The sequence below is a fragment of the Hypomesus transpacificus genome, chromosome 24 (genome assembly GCF_021917145.1).
Source record: "Hypomesus transpacificus isolate Combined female chromosome 24, fHypTra1, whole genome shotgun sequence".
NCBI classification, from domain to species: domain Eukaryota; kingdom Metazoa; phylum Chordata; class Actinopteri; order Osmeriformes; family Osmeridae; genus Hypomesus; species Hypomesus transpacificus.
The window spans coordinates 3,726,113-3,751,705 of record NC_061083.1 but is presented as its reverse complement, the minus strand read 5'-3'; the positions used below and the strand labels follow the sequence as shown (position 1 = coordinate 3,751,705).

The window sequence follows — 25,593 nt, the reverse complement described above, 5'->3', positions numbered from 1 at the left end:
TGTAGACCGTGTTGGTGGCACGGGTAGATGTGTGGGTGTGAAATATTTGAGCTTTTTACGTCATGCGCCAAGACATGGTCTTGAGTCAACGTTTTCCCTGTAAATAGGGACTAGTGCCAAATTTAAAGCACGGTCACATTAGCACAAAAAAAAGTTGACGCGACAAGAACATAGTCCACTCCCAGAATTTGGTTACTAGCGTCTGCGCGCGCCCTAGTGGTGCGGCCATAGCGCAATCAGGTGGTAAAATGCAACTTTTACTGACGGCTCAGAAGGCAGCTATTATGTTCCTGATGCAGCATTTCGCCTATTCGGGGAAATTACTCGATAAAAACGTTGATTAACAACGCCTAAACAAGACTGCAGTTATGAGCTACTTTCCAAAATCTGAATCTGCAACCTCTCTGCTGAAATCTACCGCGGTTAGCAGGAGACCGACACACCTCCTTGACTGCACAACAGAACCCCGGCATCACCATCACCATCGTCCCGCAGCTACTCACGTGGCTAGTACTGCAGAGGATTCTTTCTGGTCAGCCGAATGCGACGTTAGCGCAAGAAGACCCCTGTGTCATCCATCCCTTCTCGGTAACCGGAACAGTGCAACATCCTGGGGTAAAAGCCGGTCTCATGCACCTGATGTCTCTGTGTCACACTCAAAGGATGACTCTCCTGAGCAACCAACTGTGAGCCAAAGATCAAGAGAACGCTCTAAATCTTCCCAAAACTCACACCGACATCACAGAAGAAAATCGACTCGGGACGGGCCCGCACCTGGACACCATTCCGCTCATCTACCTCCCAGAACACCGTCATTCTCTGACTGCAACGACGACACAGCGCCCTTCTTTGAACCGAGGGACCACAGGGCCATTTTGACTGGCGGAGATGCCAACATCCCATCTTCAGCATCGTCATCCCCGGTCCCATTGTCCAGCAAATCTTCGTGCCGTTCCCGGAGGTCCAGTGCAGCATCCTCAGCATCTGATTTTAATCTGCGCCCAATTCTCAACTCGGTCTATGGCCAGGTAAGAGCCTTGCCAGATGAATAGCCACAAAAGTTAACGATTTTGCTCTCAAGTGTCCATAAACACATTCATTTTAGTTCAGCATTCGTATAAATTTAACTGAAGTTGACATACTTCTTTTTAGAATTTGACTACAAATGACTTCATAAAGAATATGTAGACTACATCATTATTATTGAAGCTGAATTGAAAGACTACATAATTGTAGACCATCAGCCCTTAATAGCACTTGTGTGTGTGTACACAAATAGGCTATGGTCTATTGATGACAGGTGCATGATTTAACTGTCATGTTTTCCATTGTGTTGTGCAATCATCTTCATTAAATATCTCCCTGAGCCTTTAGGAAATCAATGGCATTAATAATAGATTTTTTGTTTGAATCCAGTGTTAATCTCTGGCAATTAACCGTGTGACCTTAGCACCACCTAACCAAAAGGTGGGATGACAGACGATTTCTCTCAAACAATCAACATGTTATATTCCTGCTGTACATTCGTGTGACATTTTTTATGATTCATCAATAGAAACACACAAAATTAATTTAGTCTCCATCGATAATTAAATGAATGTGTTGGTAGACAAGCTAAAAAAAAAGTTGTATTGCATATAATTTGTTCAATGAAAAAATTCTGAAGTGGTCACAATAGATATTTGCATGTTTTTATATTTATTTATGAATTGATAAAAAGGTTGAGGCTATGACGATGGTTCATTCCCCTTTGAAGGTTACTTGGAAGTGTTTCGTCATGATAAAAGGTTGAAGAATGTGTTTAATGTCTATGTTATGTTCTTTTTCTGTGAATCAGGGTAGGTAGTCACACCACATGCTCATTATGAATTTGATCGTTCTTGCAACTCTGATGGAGAGGATGAAAGAGGGAAGACACCAGTGACACATTTACATTTAGTCATTTAGCAGATGCTCTTATCCAGAGTGACTTACAGTAAGTACAGGGACATTCCCCCCGAGGCAAGTAGGGTGAAGTGCCTTGCCCAAGTACACAACGTCATGTGGCACGGCGGGGAATTGATCTGGCAACCTTTTGATTACTAGCCCGACTCCCTCACCGCTCAGCCATCTGACTCCCACATTTACACACATTACCAGATCACCTTAACAGACATGGCCTAACAGATCCCTGTATGTGATGGTTTGCATATGTGTGACAGGACAAACAAAATAGCTTTTTCAGCCCACTTATTTGAATAGGTTTTTTTAATGCACTGCCTATCTTGCCCCCCTTGCTCTCTCTCAGAATCAGAATCTCACCTCCTATTTGTCTATATGTTCCCCTCTGTGACCTCTTCTCAATCGACAGACAGAGAGAGACAGAGTGTTCATGTTTGGTGTCTTATCAAACAGACCCATCCTTTACTTACTTTCTTGCATAGCCCCCTCCCCCCCCCTTTCTCAAACACAACCTCTCTCTCTCTTTTTCCACCCATGTCTGTTGTTATTGTAATTTTCACTCTAAATTCAGGTATTAAGCAGCTCACTTCTCTTTCCTCTGTCCACATGGGTCAGGCTGAACTTTGCGTTAGCCTTCCTCTGCCCAAAATCATAGTCTCTTATTGGAAAGGGCCGTTGTGGTCTTTTTTAATTCCTATATGAACACAATTTTTTTGCCATGGGGAACTGCATAAAATTACCTCTTAAAAATATCACCAAGAAGGTAAGTTTATTTTTGGTCTGGTCTTTTTGGCACGTGCTTCTTTTTCTCTAAATCCTTCCATTTAATGTATTTGTCTGTTGTCATGTTTGACAGACCCAATAGTGTACAAATGATTAATTGCGTTTAAGTTGTAAATTCCAAAGTTTGGTTTTGGGTGATCTTAGCGGTTATTGCTAAGGCTTCAGATATTTTACAGTTTATATCAACATGCTGGTCAAGCTCTCAGCCTACCAACAATTATATTTAATGCTTGATAAATACTACAGCCTTAAATATTTGAACATTATTGTCATATACCACAGTCTGCAGCTACTTTATAGAAATATGGAATCTATATAACATCTAAGTATAATTTAAATGCATAAGTGTGTTTTTTAAACTAATGTATTTGGCAGTATACAACCATACAGTAGCTCAACTTAACATTTCAGATGGCTGAGCGGGTAGGGAATCGGGCTATTAAGCAGAAGGTTGCCAGTCCGATTCCCGGCTGTGAAAAATTACGTTGTGTCCTCTGGCAAGGCACTTCACCCTACTTGCCTCAGGGAGAATATCCCTGTACTTACTGTAAGTCGCCCTGGATAAGAGCATCTGCTAAATGACTAAATGTAAATGAAACATTTGCTTTAATTGAGAACGGGCACAAGCTTTTCTGCGTTCTCCTTCTATCCCACTTGTTCTCTCATCCATTTGCTATTCTCCCTCTCCTCCTGTGTGTGTTTACTTGAAGTCTGACAGTGTATAGATCTGAAGTGACAGTCTACACAATGAATCCAGTAAACTGTTATGATGAATGAATGGAAAGTTGGCCACACACTTTTTTATTGATGTGAAAACAGTTGTGTGCTGCTCTCTCTCTCTCTCTCTCTCTCTCTCTCTCTCTCTCTCTCTCTCTCTCTTTCATTCTCTCTCCTTCTCACACTCTTTCACACATTCTCTCTTACTCACGCTATGTTTATCTCTCTAAATTATTAAACATAGATTAATTAATACATTCATCATTTACAAGACATGCACTGTAAAACATGGGTGCATCTACTAAATCTAGTGTAAGTAAACACTTCATTGCATCTTTCATGACTTTGTCAGGCAATTGCCACTGCATATGATAACTTGTGCAAAACAAAATATCACTTAAGTGAATGAGGAGGCTTGAGGCAGTGTTTGAAGGAAATCTATTGAATAGACATGGGCAGTAGGGTATTAAAGCTGTTGTTTATTCCATTAAGATGAGTGAAAATGAAATGTAAGAAAAGCAACTGACAGTAATGACTGCTAATAAACAATGTAATAGATTTGCAAAGTGGCATTAGCGACAGATCAAAATATTGCACATCCGGCACACAACAACCCTTATTGAATTTTGTAGTCGCCAATACACACATTCCTTCTCAATTTCATCTCTTGTAACCATTCTGGCCCAAAGATTATGTGTGTTATGGGTCTCTAACACTGTCTCTGCCCCCCCCCCCCCCCACATGTACCTTCTTGGATAAGATGCCCCAGGGTGAAGAAGAGGCTCAGAGGGGTGCAGTGCTGTGAGGAGAGGGGCGGGACAAGGGGGGGAGGCAAAGGGCCAATCAGGGGCCCCTCTTGGCCCTTGCACAAAACTGCGCTCTCATGCACAACTTATTGGGGCCAGCCTGCATATTTCTGCGCAAGGGCCCGACTGATAGCAGGCAGGTTGTACGTAGGTCTGGGCTGAAACACACATACTTTAACGCAGTCAATAATTGAAATACTTTTCACACATGATAATGAAAAAGTATACTGAAACATAGGCATAATCATGAGTGAAATAGTGCATCACGTTTTTATTATTAGTCCATTGTTCTTTTGATATTGTATCTTGACTGATGTCAGTACAACATCTGGGGGAGTTTGACTGTAGAGACCGTCAGAAGATTCTCTCATGGATCCATAGATTAATGAATCATATGTTTGCATGGTTTGTTCTGTAAATTAATCTGGCAAAATTGCTACTTTGGGTGGATTAACTGTGTCAGCGGTTCTGGTCAGACACAGTTCATAGGACCTGACGTCACAGATTATTCTGTTTACACTGATCATTGCTCCTGCTGTTAACCCCTCAGTGTTCTGGAATATGTCTGTCCCCCATCTGTGCTCCATATCCTTTAAAGGTTGTTCTCATTGTAAACTAGAGCTGTAAAAAGAACACTGTTACATTCTTTTGTGCACTCCAATGTGGCCTGTTTCCCGGTATCCTCTGTCATTATGCGAGGTTTGTATCGGTGTATCTATTAATATGTTTGAAAACATTCCAGTGGCATCACACAATACTATAAAGTGTTCTTCCCTTGTCTGAATTATACCAGTATCGACAGAAGATTGTCATGGAGGAAGTTTCTGGTTCACATTCAGAGGTCACTACAGCCATTGCCTTTGTGTTTACTAGAGGTTTAATCTAATTATGAGAAAATATGTCTTTATATGGAGCTTAATTGTCTCATGTGTCTAATTCTGATTTGGTCTACTCATACTGTCTCTTGTGTCTTTTTATCAGGATAGAGAGCTTAGACCTGAGGAGATAGAAGGTAAGTTGTTTCAACCAACTTGTTTGTGTTTTTTTTTTGTCTACAGCGGAACTGTAACCGTCTCGGATTGTCATGTTCTGCCTGTTTCTGTTAACACTCCATAGAGTTGCGCGAGGCGTTTCAGGAGTTTGATAAGGACAAAGATGGTTTCATTGGATGCAAAGACCTTGGGAATTGTATGAGAACCATGGGATATATGCCCACTGAGATGGAGTTGATAGAGCTGAGCCAACAGATCAACATGAACTGTAAGCATGTAGGAAACATTGCTGTTTCGTTTACATAGTAAAACATGTATTGCCATTCATGCACCTTGCAAGTACATGCCCTTTTTATTGTATCACATCCCTTTTGTTTTTCTGAAGTGGGGGGACATGTTGATTTCGAGGACTTTGTGGAGTTAATGGGTCCAAAACTTCTTGCTGAAACTGCAGACATGATTGGTGTGAAAGAACTGAAGGATGCATTTAAAGAGGTAAGGAAATGAGAATGATAAAGAGAGATAGTCGTGTCTTTTGCCAGCCTCCTCTTGATCTCCCTCTGCTCTTCTCAGTTTGACACCAATGGGGATGGAGCCATTAGCACAGCAGAGCTCAGAGAGGCTATGAAGAAGCTGCTAGGCCAACAGGTGTGTTATGATACTGAAGCCATCTACCAGAAATACAAATAAGACCGGAAGTGAAAATGACATTAAAAATAAATGTATATATATTATAGTGATGATATTACTGAAAATATTAATTATTGTATTCAATACTTTTTGTGATGTACTTCAATATGCCCATACATGTCTTATTCCAATACTAGGTTGGTAACAAGGATTTGGAGGATATCCTTAGGGATATTGATTTGAATGGGGATGGGCATGTTGACTTTGAAGGTAAGCCCCAACTTGTTTTGCACTCAGATGTTTTTTGTAATCATTCTTGATTGTGTAGTAAAACCACCTTAAATTGTGTGACAGAAAGTTAGTTAAAAGACACTGCAGGTGCAAATTGAATGAAATTAAAACATTTTGTATTATTCATTTTCATTATATTCATTTTCATTTCATATTATTCAATCGTTATATTTAAATTCTAAATCAGAAATCTCACTTCCTGTTCTCGCAGAGTTTGTCCGAATGATGTCTCGCTGAGAGGGAGTGGGTGGTATACACAACCTCAAGTTATTCATATTGAATGTAAACTTCCACGCTTCTGTCATCATCAACTGAGCCAAAAAGAGACACGCTTAAAAGTCTGAGCCATCTTTACCTGAGAAATACTGGAATCGCAGTCTTTACCTCTCTGGACACACTGACCCACGAACCCACAGTACCATTGAGGCAGAATCTACTGTAGCAGATTGACCCAGCTATGGGATCTGCACTTTAAACCATCTATAACTGTCCACTGTTTTGTTTTTTGGGGGGAAATGAGCAATAAGCAAACTACAATCGTGGGTCAAGTCTTCAGAAATATCATTTATGGCATTTCTTTATATTGCTTTTTCTCATGTTCTGTTTTTTTAAAGAATCTAATTAATAAAGTATTTTTATTATTTTGTTGTCTGCTTACACCTCCATCTAAGTTTTTTTCTGTGGTTTGCACTGATCCAGCAAAGAAACGACCCATAGTATGTGTCGCCTGCTGTTTTCATTTTATTTACATATTTAAATAGCAATATTAGGGTATGTGTTACCATGCAGATTATTCACCTTGCTATGAGTGAGAGAGCGAACAAATTGAATGAAAAATGAACATTTGTGTTTACATGGTTGAGGATGCAATATTTGTATTGCTTCTACCAACACATCCTGTGTAGGAAATCAAATGAAATGCTGCTGCTTCTTGAAGGTTCTCTCTATGTGACCCATGGTGCTAAACCAAAGAGCCAGTGAGCAGCATTGCACCTAATTTCTTAAAATGGCTCCTGGCATTGTATGACATACTGTGATGTGCCATCCTAATTTGCATATTCCCTCTCATGAAAGTATGAGACAAAGCATTACACATAAAGGCAATTTACATCTGACACTATGAGGACAGAAGTTATCTTAAGGAGTACATTACACTCACATTTGTGTGTGTTGATTGACATCGTTGATGGTTGATTTGGACTAAATGTTTGTTTACATCTGTATGGTTATTGGTATAGTTGGAAAAATTTTCTGCATGTTGTTTGTTTTTTTTATATTGAAGATATAAAATTAAAGAGATATTTTATGCTTCTTAGTCAAATTTGAGAAATATTGTTTTTGTCTGTAAGATTGGAGATACAGTAAGTGTTAATTTTTGCTATTTCTGTGCATGCCAAAGATACATTAAATTTGAATAAAAACTATGTAAATCCATATTTTGAGTTTCTGTATCTCACTGTTGAATGAGTAATGTAATATAAAATGTGACTTACAATAATGGGACAACTGCTATTAGATATACTTCAGAGTCCCCCATCACCTCCTTCTGTATTCCCATAAACTCATAATTATTATTTTTACAAATCAGGCACACTGGAAGTAGTTATGTACTAGCCAGACCAAAGTAATACATTTGGCCTGGCTAGTACAGGTTGGCATGGCAACTGCTTCAGCCTACAAGTACACGAACATCGAGTCCAATATCTTGATATGAGCAGAACCTAATGTTTAAAAACATGTAGGGCACCACCTTGCGGTAGCTGGATTGAATTTAAACCAAACAAATGTACTTATGCCTATTTGCATTGGTTTTGTTAGTAGCTAGCTACTTGTCTAGCTACTGTAGACTACTACTGTACTATTAGCTAGCTTTACAGTACTACTGGTAGCCTACAGTAGGTCTAATATAACTGTTACTACTGTAACTAGTCTACGTTACTACGTATAACAAATCTCATCACCAGGCAGTGGGAGCAACTCAGAGGTAGCGAATTTTTCGCATTTCAATTTTGTGAGATGCTTAAGCTACAACAATTACTGGTTGCTGTTTTTTTAAGGTGTCAGTAACCTGTGGCTGCAAAGAAAAAAATACTTTAACCAACGGGTTTAAAACGTTACCATGACAACGTTTGGTTCATTCATTCTTTTGGTAAATCTAGAGCGCACCTCGTGAACGCGCTGCGTTGGACTCTCCTGATTGGACAATATTTTAAGACATACCAAACATCTACTTTGAGGGGTGTCGAGATATATGTGGATTACAATCCGACTGTGTTTACGTATTTCGCTAAAATCAAGATATGTTTAATAATTCATATACATTTATATAAGTAGGATATTGATTAGTTATGCATTATAATGCAATAGTTCTCCCAAGATACCGATTGTCAATCTATTCTTTTACCTGTCATGAGATGAACTGTCAGTAGCTTAAACCACTTAAGGAAAAGGATATTTGGTCAAATATATATTTTTTAGGTTCATCAGACAGGATTCAAATTATATTGTAATAATTTATCTTTGGTATTCATCGATATGTTTCGTGATATTTGTATTTGTACATGTACATGAGTGGCTGGTTGGGGATATGCATTAGAATTAAAATAGAGAACTCCCCGCATGAGGAAACGTGTGTATCTGTCTTCCGCATTTTGCCAGCAGAACAACGTCCCTCTCAGTCAAACTTGACTACACCTGTAACATCAGCCCTATTCGTCCTCAGTTCATCAGTTTATGATTGATTTCGGATTATACTTACTCTTTATCTAGCGAATACTTTTGTTTAGAATAAAATATAATTATGCCAGTATTTTGATCGACTGTGTGATATTGATTATCACTAGAATGTGTAAAAGAATATAACAGAACCACAAATAGAGAATTGCAAGTATGCGCCAATTGGACAGATCTCATTTTGACTGACACAACACAAAACTAGCACGTTCGGTCACACCTTCCTCACCAGCCGCTCCAGCAGCTTTCTATGCACATTGTATGAAGTCAACGTCAGTCAACCGCATTTGCTGTCAACGATTTCTGCACTTTAGATTGTAGAAGATTGTATATACATTTGCAGGACTAGGCAACAGAGGCAAGTTCCACTTTAAAGCAAAAGCTAGTATTCTGCAGAATAGAAAGGAAATACAGGATACCCGAACTAATTCTGTCTGACAGGTATCGTTAGCAACCCTGCTAGCCACTTTTAGCCAAGTGTGTTCCTAAATTACCAAATGGACAGACCTATGGGGCCAGTTATTTAACATTAATTCGTATTTTGCAGCTGTATTTGTCATTTTCATTGTAAATCTGTTAATGCATTGCTAAGTTGGCTGTTTGTGAATTATGGAATTAGCTAGAGCCTGCAAAAAGCTAGCTAGCTATATATATTTGACTGCCTTATCTAGGGAATAGTGGGAGGGTTTTGGCTATGTTGTCGTGTATTTAGAGCTAGCTGGCTTGCAAGCTAGTTATGCCAGTCAGCTCACTATCTCATTAACTATTGATGCCTTCCTTCACACAGTCATCGGACCAACTGGTGTGTGATTGCTTGTCCAAAGCAGTGTATGGCAATGCGGCGGGTCACGGTGCCATTGGTCGCCGGGCTGGTCGCGGCAGTGGTGTCGCTGCTGGCTGAACAGTGTTGGGCCAACAGTGGGGGCCCTAGTCTAGCTGAACGAGTTATTTGGGCAGTAAATGCTGGCGGGGAAGCGCACACGGACATGCATGGCATTAATTACAAGAAAGATCCTTTGGAAGGAAAGGTTGGGAAAGGTGAGGACAATTTTTCATTTAAATTCATTTCCTGCTGATTCCAGTTGGCAGTGTGTAGCTAGCTGATGCATTAGTTTTACTTCCGCATTTAAACCCAACCCATTGAAGAATCAGCATAGGGCTATCTATTGACCAGTCAACCAAAAACCTGACACGTGTGTAAACTCTCGGTTTAAATCTTAGCTAAATTAATTAACTGTGCACACATGTTTTAAATAGCTTTGTTTTTGTGTGGTATGTAATGCATCTGGGGTGCATTACATACCACGAAGATTTATCAACTTTAGTGCCTTTTTTAATTTGCTATATTAATTATTTTTTATTTCGCCCTAGCTTCAGATTATGGGTTACGATTGCCCATACTACGCTCGAGTCCAGAAGACCAGGTTCTCTATCAGACAGAGCGCTACAATGAGGATACATTTGGATATGAGGTGCCAATAAGAGAGGAAGGGGACTATATACTTGTCATGAAGTATTCAGAGGTGTACTTTGCCCAGTCTCAACAGAAGGTACTGCAACTTTCTCTTCCCCAACTCAGTTTTAGTTCTTGTCATCATACATAGGCAATATGTTATAAATGGTGTCCTTTCTGACATTGTGATTTGATTAGGTATTTGATGTTCGTCTCAATGGCCATACGGTGGTGAAAGACCTGGATATATTTGAGAGGGTGGGTCACAGTACAGCTCATGACGAGATAGTCTCCTTCTCCATACACCGTGGAAAGTTGAGTGTTCAGGGGGGGGTGTCCACCTTCAATGGCAAGCTCAATGTGGAGTTTGTCAAGGTAAGTTGAGTTACTTTAATTACACTGCATTTTACTTTTAATTCCACTCTTAACCACTCTCTTCATTTCTTATATGAAGTGTATTCTAAAGACTTGGGGTCTAATTATTTTAGACAGGGTTATGACCACACTCACTTCATTTTGACGTGCCTCAATATGTTATCTCAACTTTCAAGTGATAACCTACCCTTCAATGTTTTTCAGGGTTATTATGATAACCCCAAGGTCTGTGCTCTCTACGTGATGAAGGGCACATTGGAGGGTAAGCATTAACATTCTCTAGCCACAGAAATATCCACTCTTATTTTACACCCATATCCCTACACAATTATCACTACACAATAATCCTTGCATTGGATGATACACACTCAACCACATCTCCGGTTCATTCTTCACCTACATTGTCTTTTTTGTTTGTTTTTGTCTTCCTCAAATTCAGATGTACCAAAATTGCAACCTCACCCTGGGCTGGGAAAACGTGAAGAGGAGGAGGAAGAGGAGGAAGAACCCGAGGGAGGAGAGGAGGGCGGTAAGAAGACTGCCTCAGCAGCTCCTAAGTACAGGGTCCAGTCAGGCCCCCGAACACCGAACCCATATGCTGCTGATAACAGCAGCCTCATGTTCCCTATCCTGGTGGCGTTCGGGGTGTTTATACCCACACTCTTCTGCCTTTGTCGACTGTGAGAACATGAGATGGAGGGGACAACAGGGGAGCCTGATGGACATGAGACTGTGAAGATTGGGGAGGGGGTGGGGGGGCCGGGGCCGGGGTCAAAACGATGGTAGACACAGGAAAAGGCACGCAGACAAGAAAGAACAGAAGATCCATGGGACGAATCTTTGTGACAGAGGACAAATGAGAGACAACTAAAATGGATTGCAGGGCAGACTGACTATGGAATGCCTTCCGCACTGATTGAAAGTTTGCGTAGAGAGAAGACGATGAAGAGTTCATGTATGTGTGTGTTTTACATCTAGCACTCTGTTTGAACATGTTATATTTTACCGAACACAAGACATGAGTTTGGACTCCTCAACCTAGGACAGGATTAAAACAGCATCCCTGTGCTAAGGTTGATGAGTAGTTAATGAGCAACTGGCCACAGTCCCTACTCTACAAACACATATGGTTTGATTTTTGTGCATTTCAATTTGATTGGGTGTGGTTTAATTGCAAAGAAAGAAAAGCTGCTATTCTGATGTACAGTAGATGCACTCAGCATTTGGTTGAATATTTTTCTGTAGGTGATGACACCCCAAAAATGATAGATTTTTCTCTTTTTTTATGTAAAGGTTGGGAATTCATTTTGCTGGAGAAAGTTATGTAATGTAAGCTGTTGGTGGACATGGGATAAACAGTTGCCAATTTGGTAGGATAGTATTCAGTTTTTTGCCCTCAGACATTCTAGTATTGTAGAAAGATAAATTGATACAGATACTATGCCATTATATCAGGAGTCATTGAAAATAATATGACTTGCTGATGATTTCAACAATGACTTATATTTGCCTCACAGTCATGTCTTTGCATTTATGGACTACTTACACTTTTATTACAAGCTAATTTAGCATTCTCAGAAATCTATATAAACAATTTGCTTTAGATATTCATTAGTACCTCAATAGGAGAATCCTATGATATTCTCTCATTTCAGTGGTAGAACATGCGGCTAAATAACAGGTTAAAGAGATATGAAATCCTTTTAAGGACATGCCCTCTAACTGTAATGCCTGTGTTTCTTCGAGACACAATAACGTAACCAGTATTGGTGGATTGGTACAAATTCCTTATCTGAATCCTGACATAAATTATCTTAGAGACAAACATTAGTCTGCTGTCATGTTAATTGCCTTTTTGACTCACTACAACTGTGCATGCCTTATTTTATTTCACCAAAGAGTGTTTTTGTTGCATTTTATTTCTTTACAATACTTTGCCTACGTCACCATTTATAACACATTGATATGCCTATGTTTTTGCTGTAGTGAATTTTCCTTTGAAGTCAGGCCATTGGTGCTGTAGTGAAGAAATAATAGGTGAACAGGTGAGAGGAAAAAAATCTAACATTGTCAACCCACTCAGGTTTGTGTCATGAGTAAAAACCAGAAAGGGCCCAAATGTTTCTGTGTCAAAAGTATTTCTGCTTGGATGTGAATCCGCATTTTGATCCCCAGCTGATAAAAAAATACATAAAAACTTGGGACTTTTAATTGTGTATCTATATTTGCTATGCACCAGTTTGTAGAAACTCCAAGGGCTTGTGCAAAATGTGTTCAGTCCAGAAATGTTAGTCTAGATTTAGTTTAGGTTGGTGGTTTCGGCAGCCCTTCCTTAATTTTTTAATTGTTGTCTTAAAAGGTCATTGAAATTGACCTTTTTGTTTCCTCGTGGTAGGTCTGGAAGTCAGCAGTTTCATGCTTGCGTTTAATTTTGTGTCCCTTTACCTCTGTGTCAGTACTCCAGGAATCTCTTCTCTAAGACCAAGGGGCATGTCAAACCGGCCCTGTTCTACTAGCTCATTAAACCAGTTCTACTGGTATGTCTGAAACTCTACCAGTCCCTCTTCCTGTTTTACAGTTGTTGACATGTAAAGGGTGATTCAGGTTTGTGAATCCCCTCTCACTCCCTAGGTGTTGCCCTCTTAGATGCTGGTGGAATGGACAATACAGAAGTTAAGATTCTTGCTGGTCAGTTTATAGTTGTGTTTTGATTTTTGTCATTTTGTGAACAATAAGTTAAAATATTTAATCGCCAAATAGATGCACCTTTATTCTTAAAAAATAATAATAATAAAAAATAACGTAATTCATCACCAAAGTCCAAACATAGTTTTTGGCGAATCAGAAATTTTACACAATTGCGTGTGTATATAAGGTACACTGTCACGCTAATTATGTGGCAACGGTTATTGTTCATCAGAGTTTTGTTATGATTGTAATTATGAAAATGTTAGGGTTTTTAATTGTTTGCTGGTATAAAGAAGACATGTGGCCTTTCTGCTTGGGTTGAATGGTTGTTGGTACACAGTAAAATTAGAAGGACTTTATGGGCAGCCAGGCAGACCCTGTCTGTCAAAAAGACAAATGACATGAGCTTGAGAATATGGAGTTTTTACATTTTGTTTTTGTATAATTTAAATACCAGAGTGGGGGCTAATCTGGAGATATTTTGAAGATAGATGGATTTATGTCTTTATTTTTCCTCAGGATTTTGTTTTACCATGATGATTTATTGGTGTGACGTTTTGCACTCACTGGTTTATTTGTTAACAGTATATTTTGGTCATTTGTGTTTTGTGTTTTGATTTTCCTTGTTGCCTTGATTTTGAATACATTTGTGCTTTACCATCGTCTGCTTTGATGTTTCTTATTTGTTGTGCTTGTTCACTTCATTGCACGGTACATTCTATGTTTGCACCCTAACATCTTGGTTTGGTTAATTCCCAACCTTACATTAGTTCACCTCAAATAAGAACCAAAGACTTGCTGTCATGTTGCCTAGTCTTGAATTTATTTGATTATGTTCTCTGGCATTGTCCTCCACAGTGGTATAGATAAACTACACATGGGCAAGTAAATCACACCATATGACTATTGTGTGAGTGTGTGAGAGACAAAGTGATTAAGGTCGATAAGGAATCCTACTCCACTTATTGATTTAATTCCCCATGAGGGCTACAGGCAGCAGAAAGTGGACTGAAAGCATTTGAGATGCCTGTCCTTTCTGAGTTGTGGCTCTTAATAGTGGAACATCTTCATAGTGGGAACTGCTGATAAATACTCTCTTTTTAATAAATGTGCTATTTTATCTAACTGTGTTTGTTGTGATTTACTGAATGGATTCCCCTTTGGCTCCTGGGGCTGAGGCATCAAATCAAATTTATTTGTATAGCCCTTTTTACACGCAAGCATGGCATCACTTGACAATCTAGACCCAGCTTTTGTTTAAGTGGCAGTATGTTAGTTTCAATGGATAACGTGATGCCCTGCCAACCACTGATTGTATTGTAGGCCTACTAGTAAGGCCTGCTCAACAGGAATGCCAATCCCATCCTATCATTTTCTCAACTACCATGACCAAATACTGCTCAAAAACCATCGAAAAACATAATATCATTATCCTTTTCCAATAGTGCTTTGAACATAATCACAGTCTAACCCTTTTTCTAAGTTCTCAGCTAAAATGAGTTGCTTTATACCTCTCTGTGCTTAGTTTCAGACTGGCTCCCTTCTTTTGACTCCACTCCTGGTAACTATGGCAACTGGGAGCGTTTACAGCCACACTTGTCCCAAGCTTCTTCATAGAGACGCTGTACGCCATCTTGAAGCTATCACTAAAGCTAGTAGCCAGAAAGCGCAGCTACCTGTACATTCTTATCAACGCAGTCACCCAAAATAACCATAGCTAGCAACTAGTTAACTAGGCTAGCTGACATGAGCGGCCTTAACTCTCGAAATAAGACAGCTGCCACAGTCAAAGGACCAACAGATACCGATATTGGTCCAGCTGCAAATTCGAGGGAACGTAAGTCTGGTGGAAGTATGCTAAAGAGGCTCACATCGCGACGAAATCAAGCGGAAAAGAGGCCTGTTGTTACAGAGGATGAACTCAGGGCGCTTGGAAAAGACATCACACCGGACCAAGTCCTGGGTCTGCGGAATGTCACTCAGGGTATGTGACTTTTTGGAATATTACTGTATAGTACTAGCTAGCTAGATTTATCTGTTTAGTTCTATCCAGTCCATAGTCAACAGCTACTAGAGTAGCTAAAGACTAGCTACTGTTTGTTGATAAGTTAGTTAGCCTAGCAACAGTACTATTAGCTGATTGATTGCTATATTACCTGGACATTATCAGCAACTAGCTATATTATGCTGCTGCTGTTGCTAGATTTAAGAAAGCAACTAGTGTTAACTATCTAGCTAAATAGCTAACAGCATAGCGAGATCTAATAACCTAAAACATGTATGTAAAAAAGCATATTTGCTAAGTACTTGGACTAGCTCTAATAGTTTATAATCGCTCGCTTAACGTGAACTGTATTGTATCTTGCACTTAACTGTAGCATGCATTTCTCTCTTCCAGATTATCTTTGTAAACCAGAAGACAATCTCTACAATATTGACTTCACACGTTTCAAGATCCGAGATCTTGAGACAGGGACGGTTCTCTTTGAGATTGCAAAACCTCACAACTGTGGTAATCTTATAATAACTGTCCGTTCTCTTTTTCTGCAGTCGTCAGTGCAGTAAATGTATTTTGGGACGTCATTTAAGAGTCTTGGGGAAAGTTTATGGTGTACAATACGTCCAAATATTTTGTATATACTCAATAAGCCATGCATATGGATGATAACCAAACCAAACTATATTTGAGTTCCAGCATTGTCTTGTGTAAATATGAAGACAGATACATTGCTTTTAGACTTTCTTAATGTTCCAACATATCATTTTTGTTAGACACTGAAGAGGATGAGGAGGAGAATGGAGATGGAGACACCAACGCTGGGCGCTTTGTGCGCTATCAGTTCACACCTGCCTTTCTTAGACTGCGGACTGTTGGTGCAACGTAAGTTGTCAGAATAAAATGACTGTTAAGGGGATAGAAAGGAAACGGGTATGTGTGACTTATGCTGTTTTTCCTGTCCAACTCTTAGTGTGGAGTTCACAGTGGGAGACCGGCCTGTTAACAGCTTTCGCATGATCGAAAGGCATTATTTCCAAGAGCGCCTTCTGAAGAACTTTGACTTTGACTTTGGCTTCTGCATCCCAAACAGCCGCAACACGTGCGAACACATATATGAATTCCCCCAGCTCCCAGAGGATCTGAGTGAGTGCTAGTACTGCATCTGTCCTGGTCATCAACAAACACATTTGATATTATGTTTGTAGTTTTGAGTAAGTTGGCAAGAAGTAATGTTTCTGTATATATAAATAACTCGATCAGCAACACACTCTCGTTATATCATAGCTGAATTAATTATACTGCCTGTAACTTAGATAGAACAAGGTAGCAGAAGCTATGCATGATTTGCTTCTGACTGCTGTTATTCTTCTGTCTTCAATTCTCTCTAGTAAAGCGAATGGTGGAACATCCGTATGAGACCAGGTCAGACAGCTTCTACTTTGTGGACAACAAAATGATCATGCACAACAAGGCAGACTATGCCTACAATGGTGGGCAGTAATATAAGGAAAAATAGATTATTGTGTGCAATTTAACATAGGGGGATTTCCCCAGGATCCCTTGGGAACAGAAGTGTATTCTTCACAGACATTCCAATCAACTTCATTATGACCAGAAATGAAGAAACAGAACCATCTACTTACACAAGAAGTGACACGTTCATGCCTTTCTATGTTTGGGACTCATTGGAAACCTAAGCTTATATTTTTTCATAGGATTTTGGCTTATTTTTCTCTTTTCTCTCTCGTATCTAAGTTAATTGCCTCACATTTTGCCTTCTGTTATATGAATTGATAGCATAAGTCTGTCACCATACTGCCCTGCAGAGCATATGGTATCATTTCTCATTTTCTTTCTGTAATTTATTGACTACAAAGAAAAGGAGATCTCAGGCACATTTTCAACTCTGTATGCAGTTAACCCATTTGGTGCCACTCATTGTAATAACGTAGGTTTGTTCTCACAGGGGTGGTTATGAGTCTCAACAATATGTGAAGTCACGCCTCTCGTGCCTTGTATTCAGATTGCTCAACCTTAGAAGCCACCTGATTGTGTTTGTCTTTGTAGGAGAATTTCCCTGGTAGGTCCAAACTGATCACTTTAATAGGGCTTCATTTTCATAGAGAAAAGTTTGTCACAACCAGATTGGCGGTTTATGATAACTACCTATCTGGTATGAAATGTCAATTTACGAAAACATTATATTCTCAGAGTCTCCCAAGGGAAGTTGCAGAGGGTGTCGTTTTGACTGCAAGCCAAAGTATGATCATTCTAAACCCCTGTGATGAATGTGTTTCCAGACAGCTCGCCGGGTAAGAGCATCTACCACTAAGGCTAAGGCCTTAATGCAGGGGCCTGGGTTTGATTCTTGCCCGGGGTGTTCCCCTCTCTTGCTCCATCTGCTTTCCTCCCTCCCTCTCTCTACTCTCTCTCTCTCTCTCTCTCTCTCTCTCTCCAAACTGTCTCTGAAAATAGGAGGGGGGGAAATAAGTTAAATATGAATGTGTTTGATATCACTTAGAGTATGCGGTGTAATTAGCATTTTCTTAACTGTTGCTGGAGGAGAAAACAGTCACTTGTATACTGCTCTGATTTGCCCTTCAAAAGCATTATTTGGAAAAAACAGAAATAACATGATTGCTACTGATTATATTATTATTGTTGAGTCTGGCCTTGTAAAATTATTTCTGTTAAGATGGAAATCAATAGCACATTAAAACCATTTTGATCTTGAAGAATGTATTTTATGACCAAGATATAAATGTGCACCTCATTCATAGTCATAGTTACTGCAGCTTCTCTGCCTTTTGCTTTTTTTCTATATAATTTTAGGATCAATGTAATGGATTGGCATTTGATATCTGACTTCCTTGTGGTTTTGTACAGATCTGCCTGGTAAGAACTAGACATTCAGTGCTATGTGTTTGTTTGAAAGATAGGGACAAATAAATAAATAATAAAACATTAGATACAACGTTTTTCTCTTTTCAGCTAATTAACACTGATTGACCTTTAGTTACAAACACTTTTCTTCCTACATGTACTTCTGATTTGTTCCACTGAAAAACGTCATTACCCATAAGCCTCAGTGTTCATACATGTGCCTTTTCGCTTATTATGTTAGCTCCCGTTGACAACATGGTATGTCAAGACTCAAGTAGTGAGGATGAAGATTTAGAAAAATGTAAGGAAGCCGCTTGGACTTTTCAGACAGGTGGAACTAATGGCACTAACTCTTCAGGTATCTTAACCATGCCCTAAATCATGTAGCCTATCGGATCTAATGTTGGCTACTGGCTAATGTTAGCTAGCCAACGTTAGCTTAGCCTTAACCAGTTGGCTAGATCTGTACGCTACTGTGCAGACAAGCCGTTAAGGAAATTATGAAGTTGGTTTGTAGTAATCATTTGCAACCTCGCTAGTAAACAATGTTACGTTTATATTGTCATCTAAAAATATGTGGATTTAATAGGTGGAAAGAGCGATGAAATGCAATCACGCCGGTGAGTTTTCCCTATATAATAAAGTTCCATCAGATCCCATAGTGTCAGCACGTAGTTATGTAGCTTGTCTTGTCTGTTTTCATTTCTTGTTGCCGGGTGTTTTGTCAATCACAGCGTTATTGTATCTCAACATGAGCATGATGCAAACGAGCTTCAGACGTCCCCGGAGTTCCGAGAACATGTTGCGAAGAAATTAGGATCGATGCTTGATCAGTATGTATTCTGCTGTAATGGATTAGTTACTCATCATTTTCAAGTAGTCTTTACACCTGTTGAATTGTTGTTTTAATACATGCAATGTGGTGCTCAGTTGTATTTCAGAGATATCTGCTGGAACAATTTCACATACAGATGCATGTGAAAGCAACGAAGAAGGTAAACGATATTAAACACAATCGTTGATTACACGTGGATGTTATATACCCTATACTCATTCATTCAGTTTAATGAACTGTATTTGCTCAGTGCTTGAAGGCTTTCGGCTGTTCACCACATCCATCCCAGGGCAAGAGATAGATGAACAACCTCCTGTAAGACGTCGCCCCATCCCAAGTTCCAGGTGACGTATTTACATTCCTTTCGGCTGATTCCTTTTGTCTTTGCGGATCAGGTCCAGCGTGCTGTGCCCCAACACTTATCCTTACTTGCGATATTTTGACCGACCGTGATTATTTTTTATCGGCAGTGACAGCGACAGTGAGATGGAGATGAGGCTAAGAGAGGCAGCAGTTCCAGTCACAGACTTCTTCCCCCCATCATCCCTGTCTGCTGGGTTTGCATCTGCCCTGCCAGAGTCATCCCCTTCCCTTCCCACCATCCAGGCCACATGCACAAAGAAAAAGAAGAAAAAGAAGAAGAAAGGAGACAAGTCTGGAAGAAGAACTTGTGGCAGAGGAGAACAGCCCTGTCCCAAAGAAAAATAAAAAAGAAACGCCCCCACAAGAATGCCTTGAAGATGTGGAGGGAAAGTTGGACATTGAAAGCCCCTCGCCTGATGCTAACATCAAAGTTGAGGGAACAAGTGTGCAGAGTGAGGGCTTACAGCAGAAAGTCAAACGGAGGAGAAAAAAGAAACCCAAACAGGAAGCCGTTGATGAAAATGAATAAAATGCAGCCTTATGTGGAGGGCCTTCTGGACTCTGCACTTATTGTATGTCTGTACATATTTGTTGTTGTTGTTTTCTTGGAGTTGTAAGATAATAATCACTTCTGTAATGTTTGCATTATATGCTGTAAGTACTTTTTCAGTTCAGATATGTTTGCTATATTTGCCCTCTTAAATGTGGACTGAGTTGATGTTGTTTGATTGTTCTACCTTTATCTCATTCTATACAAAGATATCATGCTTTTGTAGATTAGTATAGAATGTAAGCAGGCTGTCCTAGTTATTACAGGGCAGCGGTTAACCAAATGCATTCCTTTGGTCCACTTTCTCTTAATAATGTTGCATGTTTCAGGTTCTCAGTTTGAGCATTTATTACAATATATTTGCAATTAATTATTGGTGTTTACTACATTTTTCTGTACTATTTAGTGAATTAAGTGCTGCAAATATTTCACATTTCTTTCAAGCAGTAAGGCTGCATCCTTTAATCTGGAGAACTGGCAGTGAGTCCCCTTACCATTTTCACATGCAACTGAACATACACTACAGTGGTTTCTCTGGAATTATAGCAGAGGTAGTTGCCCATCCCATGCATCTTTGTTCCATCCCACCATGGCGTCTCCACAGTATTCACTGGGCTGTGGAGACCATCTGTGTTGGGATGTATGAGTTGATGTCTGTGGACAGAGATGAGAGCAGATGAGGTTGATGGCCCTCGGCAGGCTGAGTTGGAGGATACAGCCGTAAATTCCCAGAGGGGGAAAAAACGGGCAAGCCTCGTTCACATCACTGACGGGGAAGGGGAAACGAATCAAATGCACCCTTGAAGAAATGGCTGGTGTTCCGTACTGTACCTGAAACGGGCGACTGAGGCTGTAGGTGAAGGGCGTCCTCCTGGGTGGATGAATCCGTCTGCTCCTCTGGGTCTGTGGTTAGGATCTAAGAAGCACAGACATGCGTTAGCCGTTTCTTGACTGGGTTGTTTACTGTATCAAAGGGATGATATCTCTCACTCAAACGCGTCCACACAGGTTCATCAGTACCTGTCTGACCGCAGTTAGACTGGTCAGTGTCCCAAGGCTGCTGCTGTCAGTGATGACCATCGCCTGGGACAACAGACTGGACGGAGGGTATGAGGTCATGTCCGACTTGCTGTACACTGTAGTTGAGAACAGACAGAGGCAGGCATTCTCGTTTTTTAATGTCGGCAAATTCACAAAACGGCACGGATGAATGACAAGTTCTGTCTGTTCGCTGTCTTACTGTGACATGGGAGCTGTGCCATGGTGGCCATGAAAGGACTGTGGCCCATGTGCCCTGAGAACTGCTGCGCGATTGGCTGCTGACCGGAGGAATGAAGCTGCTGCTGAAAGGAGATAGGCTGAAGGGTGGTGAACCCGCCTCCCACATTGTTGATGACAGGTACGGTCTGAGATTGTGTGGAAGCCAGACCTGAGGATGAATCAACAGAGACAGCATTGTTCATTACAGTCTCAATATCTCCATTACGTGTTCTTATTAGACATTGCAGTTATTGGCTACTGACACTATTGACTGTATTATACACTATTGACACTATTGTCTTTAAGGCTTTGGGATGCCACACACCTATCAGCAGAGAGGACTCCCCCAGACTCATGACACTAGGCAGAGAGGCCATGATGAGTCCTGGCGGATGGACGGACGAGGCAGAGAGACTGTGCAGAGAGGTGAGAGTGCTTACTGGGGGCAGGGAACCACCTCCTGATACCTGAGACGAGAGGATTGGTACATTTAGTCATTTAGCAGACGCTTTTATCCAGAGCGACTTACAGTAAGTACAGGGACATTCCCCCCGAGGAAAGTAGGGTGAAGTGCCTTGCCCAGGGACACAACGTCAACCTTCTGATTGGTAGCCCGATTCCCTAACCGCTCAGCCATCTTACCCACCCTACATGTTGGGCACGTTGACACAGTACTTTTGGTAAAGAAGTGAAACCGCGATCTTTGTCGTTTTTTTATAGGAACGTTTTGGTCTCACTGATTTATGATGATGTCCCTCGAGGAGTGTGTGGCTGGGCTCCAGTTGGTCAGGGCTGGCCACCAGACGTCCCCCCATGCCTCTCTCTCCACTGCTCCTGGAGCCCAGGTTGTCACACGTCAGTTGCTGGCTGTACTTCATACCTGAGAGAGAGTTAGCCAGAGTCTGGTAACAACAGCTTCAAGCTAGATTCAAAACAAAAAATGATTGACAAATTGGACCCGAGTGTTGTTTTGGGTGTTACCATGCACGGGGCTTTGAGGAAGGGTATGACCGGAGGCGCTTGTTGATTGGATGACATAAGGGCTGTCCAGTGCCAGCTTGTGGCGAAAGGCCTCCTCTTTGCGTCGGTTGGCAAACCAGTTGTACACCCGTACCTCGGTCACCAAGTTGGAGCCCAGGCCTGCCAACTGGGAGGGCGACACTCCTCTCTGAAGACACTCAGCTCTGAGGGAGAGACAAGTCATCAACATAACCAGAAAGTAAAAACTCACTTCCCCCCCAAAAAAAAACAGTCACAACAGCATTGCATATTTACCACTGTAGTAAGTGAACAAGGGGAGAATTTATTTCGTCCATATTTGAGTTTGTATTTTTTGGTGCCTTACCTATTACAATCCTCCACTAAGCCCTCTCTTTCTTCCTTGCTGGGGTTCTTCTGTCGTTCGTAGGCATGGAAAAGGATCTGCTGGGAGGCTGGTCCCCATTTGAACCTGTTCCTGCGTCCCTTCCTGATGTCTTCGCCTTGGTCTTCCCCAGAGGCAAAGCCATGCCTGGCATTGGTGAACTCTGCAGCAGGTGGTCAGTAGTGTGTTAAAAAATCTACTCCCGTGTATGCCTCGGATTCATCCTTGACTCATCATTACTTTGATTTTGGTTGGGCAGGGTGTGTTAAAAGACACAAACATGCTGGTAATTCATCTGTAAACACTAGTCACATACTGTAATCATCTGTTTTGTCCTCTGAGAGTCTGTTCTTAGGACTGTTTATTCAGGTGAACATTTTTCCATGGAAATGAGAACAGACATTCAAAGCAAAGTACACCCTGTATCATCACAATATAAGCGAGGCTGAAGTAGGTTTAGTGTCCACAGCAGGTGGAGTACTCACGCTGGCTAATCTCGCCCTTCTTCCTGACGTACCAGCTGTAGAGAGCAGCTCGTTTCTGGTTCTTCATGGGCGTGCCCTTGTTGAGGTGCTGGGAGAGATGGGACTGGTTTAAACCTGTGGACTCAACCACCTCTCTCTGAGGTAGGTTGTGCTGCTGCATGTAGCCTTTCACCAGCTTTGCTACACGCCACGGGTCCTCCCTGTGAAATATACCACGTTCTTAGAGTGTACACAGAGAAAAACATACAAAATCTGCACAGAAAGACTAACAGCAGACATGGCCAGGTATAGGGAAGGAGGGATATTGACAAAGAGAGATAAGAGGAAGAACAGCAGGGCAAAGTCCACCTCTCTGGCCTGAAACTAATGGCTGAATCTTTTTAGTGCCTGCTTTATTATACACTTAATATCTGTCAGCAGACATAGTAGTATAGTTAGATATATCAAATACATTTTTGGCACATCTTTTATATAAATCATATATTTTCTATTTATTTCAGAAAATGTGTTACTTTCTTTTTTTGGCATTATTGTGTAAAGACTACTTTAAAAGTATTTTTATAACATATATACTTTTAAGTGTACATTATCTTATTTATATAAATTGGGTGAAGCATGTAGCATAAATGTTATAAAATGTGGTATTTTGTCTGTAGAAATGTCAGTTTATACAGTGTGTAAACTTAGACACACAGTCAATAGCACACACAGGTAGTGTTTTTCTGTTAATCTTAACCCAGGCATGTCGCTTATTCATTAAGGAGATAGAAATGGCCAGAGAATAATGGCGGGGTGGGTAATTAGTAACTAGGAAAGGAGGAACCCTCCTTTAAATTCACCTCAGAGGCCGAGAGAGATCGCAGAGAGAGGTAGCAGGAGTAGGAGGGTGGAAGGGGGGAGAGGGGGCACCAAACTTCAGAAGTACCCAAGGAGAAAGAAATAGATGGGATGTTACTAGGTAAAACTGAATTGTTTCTACGGAGCCATACTTACGGTGAGGAAGTTGAGCTGAAAGGGTGTGAAAACCAAAAGGAAGTAGAAAATAGAAAAAGAGTGGAGAAGTCACAAAGGAGGGGAGTCATTTCTGTAGCCAGCGCCGACCGTTGAAATCAAAAGATTGCGTGAAGAAGGACAGCAAAGTTGAGGATTTAGGACAGAGGTAAATGACTTGTGTCTTGTACAGGAGAGGACGAGGTAAGCCAAACTCACTGTAGCAGCTGGTCCACTTCAGCTCTCTGTCTGGCTGCTTCCTCAGGGGGGAGCCTCTCCAACTCCCGGAATATAGGGGGCGGAAAATCCATTTCTCCCTCTTCCGAGCTTTCCCCATCTCCTTTGTCCCCCTTTTCTGCCCCAGCATTGACTCTTTCTTGCTCCAGTTCCCCCAGAGCCTGGATGAGGACCTCTCGGGACAGTCCTGAGCCCAGCAGGGCCCAGATGAGCTGCTCCTGGAGTGCAGACAGATGGCCGGGCTTGGGCTTGGCTCCCCCGCCTCTCTCCTCTCCCTCCATTACTACAGTCCTGATGATCCTTGCCCCGCTATCGCTGAGACAGGTTTCAAACAAGTACACACTGTCTTACACGCGCATACGCACACAAACACACATCGTAGTTATACACTCACGCACAAAGACAGAGCACCCCGCTCTTGGCTTCATTACGCTTTTGTCTCTCTTCGACTTAATAGAGGATATGCTTTCATTTTCTTCTGTTTGTCTTTCCTCCCTCTCTGCGTTCTGAGCCGTCTGGTGTCAGTCCTGTACCTGCTGTTTTCCTCTCAAAGGTCATTTTTTTTTTACCTTCCTCCCCTTCACCCCCTCCTCCACATGTGCTCTCTGTGAACTTTGTCCCCATCTCCCTCAATCCCTGACAGTGAGCGAAATGCAGTCGAAAGGAATACATGAAAATAAACTACAAGTTTGGGAATGTTGTTGTAAGACGTCCACATGTCATTCAGAATACATTACAACATGCCAAGGCTACACATCCAGGAGATAAGTACTGTTTGTGAATATAGAGAACATGTATTTTATACTTCTTTACATCATAAATGTCATAATGTTTGTATATTTCTTTAATAACATGTATTTTTGTATTCCTCAGTGACACAAATCAATGTGCGTAATGTATTAAGATACAAACGCCTAAAGCAATTCTTATATTATATTTGGTAAATTAACTACTTTAACACTGCATGTTGACCTAAAAGATATTGAACTTTAAGTTTTATGATTGTAGAACTCAATTTAAGAAACTTGACTGTGAGAAGAGGAGCAACTTATTCAGTATGCCACTAGATGGCGCTGTTCTGTTGCAGGATTTTCCTCTGGCTTGATTTGACTGAAGTGCAACTGGGATGTCAGTCTAAAACAATAATTGTCACAGAAATAACTTCCGCTATACTTCCCCTCTGTTTCATGTCCTTCTCATCCTCTGATATCAAAATTAA

General features: G+C 40.9%; 5 protein-coding genes across 8 annotated transcripts; 4 read left to right on the top strand and 1 right to left on the bottom strand.

Annotated features, from left to right (window-relative positions):
- The first annotated feature begins 368 nt into the window (after positions 1–368).
- On the top strand, positions 369–6,632 carry cabp1a (calcium binding protein 1a). Its single transcript, XM_047048757.1, has 7 exons — positions 369–1,028; positions 5,229–5,259; positions 5,364–5,507; positions 5,625–5,734; positions 5,813–5,887; positions 6,067–6,139; positions 6,372–6,632. Exons 1-7 carry the CDS (start codon positions 369–371, stop codon positions 6,395–6,397), a joined length of 1,119 nt encoding a protein of 372 aa, XP_046904713.1. The 3' UTR covers positions 6,398–6,632.
- A 2,486-nt stretch (positions 6,633–9,118) lies between these two features.
- mlec (malectin) lies at positions 9,119–14,071 on the top strand. Its single transcript, XM_047048510.1, has 6 exons — positions 9,119–9,251; positions 9,681–9,931; positions 10,265–10,443; positions 10,545–10,721; positions 10,926–10,983; positions 11,161–14,071. Exons 2-6 carry the CDS (start codon positions 9,724–9,726, stop codon positions 11,403–11,405), a joined length of 867 nt encoding a protein of 288 aa, XP_046904466.1. The 5' UTR covers positions 9,119–9,251; positions 9,681–9,723; the 3' UTR covers positions 11,406–14,071.
- Positions 14,072–15,024: 953 nt separating this feature from the next.
- unc119.1 (unc-119 homolog 1) lies at positions 15,025–18,143 on the top strand. Its single transcript, XM_047048229.1, has 5 exons — positions 15,025–15,393; positions 15,808–15,921; positions 16,182–16,290; positions 16,379–16,551; positions 16,797–18,143. The coding sequence occupies exons 1-5, from the start codon at positions 15,156–15,158 to the stop codon at positions 16,907–16,909; spliced, it is 747 nt and encodes a 248-aa protein (XP_046904185.1). The 5' UTR covers positions 15,025–15,155; the 3' UTR covers positions 16,910–18,143.
- Positions 18,144–18,492: 349 nt separating this feature from the next.
- c24h12orf43 (chromosome 24 C12orf43 homolog) lies at positions 18,493–20,420 on the top strand. Of its 3 annotated transcripts, none has more exons than XR_006958305.1 (6): positions 18,493–18,649; positions 18,881–18,911; positions 19,048–19,124; positions 19,222–19,286; positions 19,377–19,470; positions 19,597–20,420. XR_006958305.1 is itself a non-coding variant. In XM_047048667.1 (6 exons), the coding sequence occupies exons 1-6, from the start codon at positions 18,526–18,528 to the stop codon at positions 19,832–19,834; spliced, it is 651 nt and encodes a 216-aa protein (XP_046904623.1). In that variant the 5' UTR covers positions 18,493–18,525; the 3' UTR covers positions 19,835–20,420. The 3 variants fall into 3 exon arrangements, 2 of the variants coding, with proteins under 2 accessions (XP_046904623.1, XP_046904624.1); XM_047048667.1 differs by having other exon boundaries at positions 19,026–19,124; XM_047048668.1 differs by having other exon boundaries at positions 18,506–18,592; positions 19,026–19,124.
- Positions 20,421–20,465: 45 nt separating this feature from the next.
- hnf1a (HNF1 homeobox a) lies at positions 20,466–24,932 on the bottom strand. Of its 2 annotated transcripts, none has more exons than XM_047048665.1 (10): positions 24,357–24,932; positions 23,148–23,347; positions 22,645–22,825; positions 22,281–22,483; positions 22,037–22,179; positions 21,625–21,766; positions 21,280–21,468; positions 21,060–21,175; positions 20,871–20,955; positions 20,466–20,693 (listed from the first exon to the last, which is right to left on the bottom strand). In XM_047048665.1, exons 1-10 carry the CDS (start codon positions 24,653–24,655, stop codon positions 20,647–20,649), a joined length of 1,605 nt encoding a protein of 534 aa, XP_046904621.1. In that variant the 5' UTR covers positions 24,656–24,932; the 3' UTR covers positions 20,466–20,646. The 2 variants fall into 2 exon arrangements, with proteins under 2 accessions (XP_046904621.1, XP_046904622.1); XM_047048666.1 differs by having other exon boundaries at positions 24,141–24,397.
- Between the last annotated feature and the right edge of the window lie 661 nt (positions 24,933–25,593).

Bases quoted from the DNA above. Each gene is read 5' to 3' on its own strand.
- unc119.1 (XM_047048229.1), top strand. From the start codon at position 15,156: ATGAGCGGCCTTAACTCTCGAAATAAGACAGCTGCCACAGTCAAAGGA. The intron at 15,922-16,181 runs GTAATCTTATAA...CATTTTTGTTAG, and splicing joins TGCAAAACCTCACAACTGTG to ACACTGAAGAGGATGAGGAG. The intron at 16,552-16,796 runs GTGAGTGCTAGT...AATTCTCTCTAG, and splicing joins CCAGCTCCCAGAGGATCTGA to TAAAGCGAATGGTGGAACAT.
- c24h12orf43 (XM_047048667.1), top strand. From the start codon at position 18,526: ATGTTAGCTCCCGTTGACAACATGGTATGTCAAGACTCAAGTAGTGAG. The intron at 18,650-18,880 runs GTATCTTAACCA...TGGATTTAATAG, and splicing joins TAATGGCACTAACTCTTCAG to GTGGAAAGAGCGATGAAATG. The intron at 19,287-19,376 runs GTAAACGATATT...GTATTTGCTCAG, and splicing joins ATGTGAAAGCAACGAAGAAG to TGCTTGAAGGCTTTCGGCTG.
- mlec (XM_047048510.1), top strand. From the start codon at position 9,724: ATGGCAATGCGGCGGGTCACGGTGCCATTGGTCGCCGGGCTGGTCGCG. The intron at 10,444-10,544 runs GTACTGCAACTT...TGATTTGATTAG, and splicing joins TTGCCCAGTCTCAACAGAAG to GTATTTGATGTTCGTCTCAA. The intron at 10,984-11,160 runs GTAAGCATTAAC...CCTCAAATTCAG, and splicing joins GATGAAGGGCACATTGGAGG to ATGTACCAAAATTGCAACCT.
- hnf1a (XM_047048665.1), bottom strand. From the start codon at position 24,655: ATGGAGGGAGAGGAGAGAGGCGGGGGAGCCAAGCCCAAGCCCGGCCAT. The intron at 23,348-24,356 runs GTGAGTTTGGCT...TATATTTCACAG, and splicing joins GAAGTGGACCAGCTGCTACA to GGAGGACCCGTGGCGTGTAG. The intron at 22,180-22,280 runs GTAACACCCAAA...ACTCTCTCTCAG, and splicing joins TCCTCAAAGCCCCGTGCATG to GTATGAAGTACAGCCAGCAA.
- cabp1a (XM_047048757.1), top strand. From the start codon at position 369: ATGAGCTACTTTCCAAAATCTGAATCTGCAACCTCTCTGCTGAAATCT. The intron at 5,508-5,624 runs GTAAGCATGTAG...GTTTTTCTGAAG, and splicing joins CCAACAGATCAACATGAACT to TGGGGGGACATGTTGATTTC. The intron at 5,735-5,812 runs GTAAGGAAATGA...TGCTCTTCTCAG, and splicing joins TGAAGGATGCATTTAAAGAG to TTTGACACCAATGGGGATGG.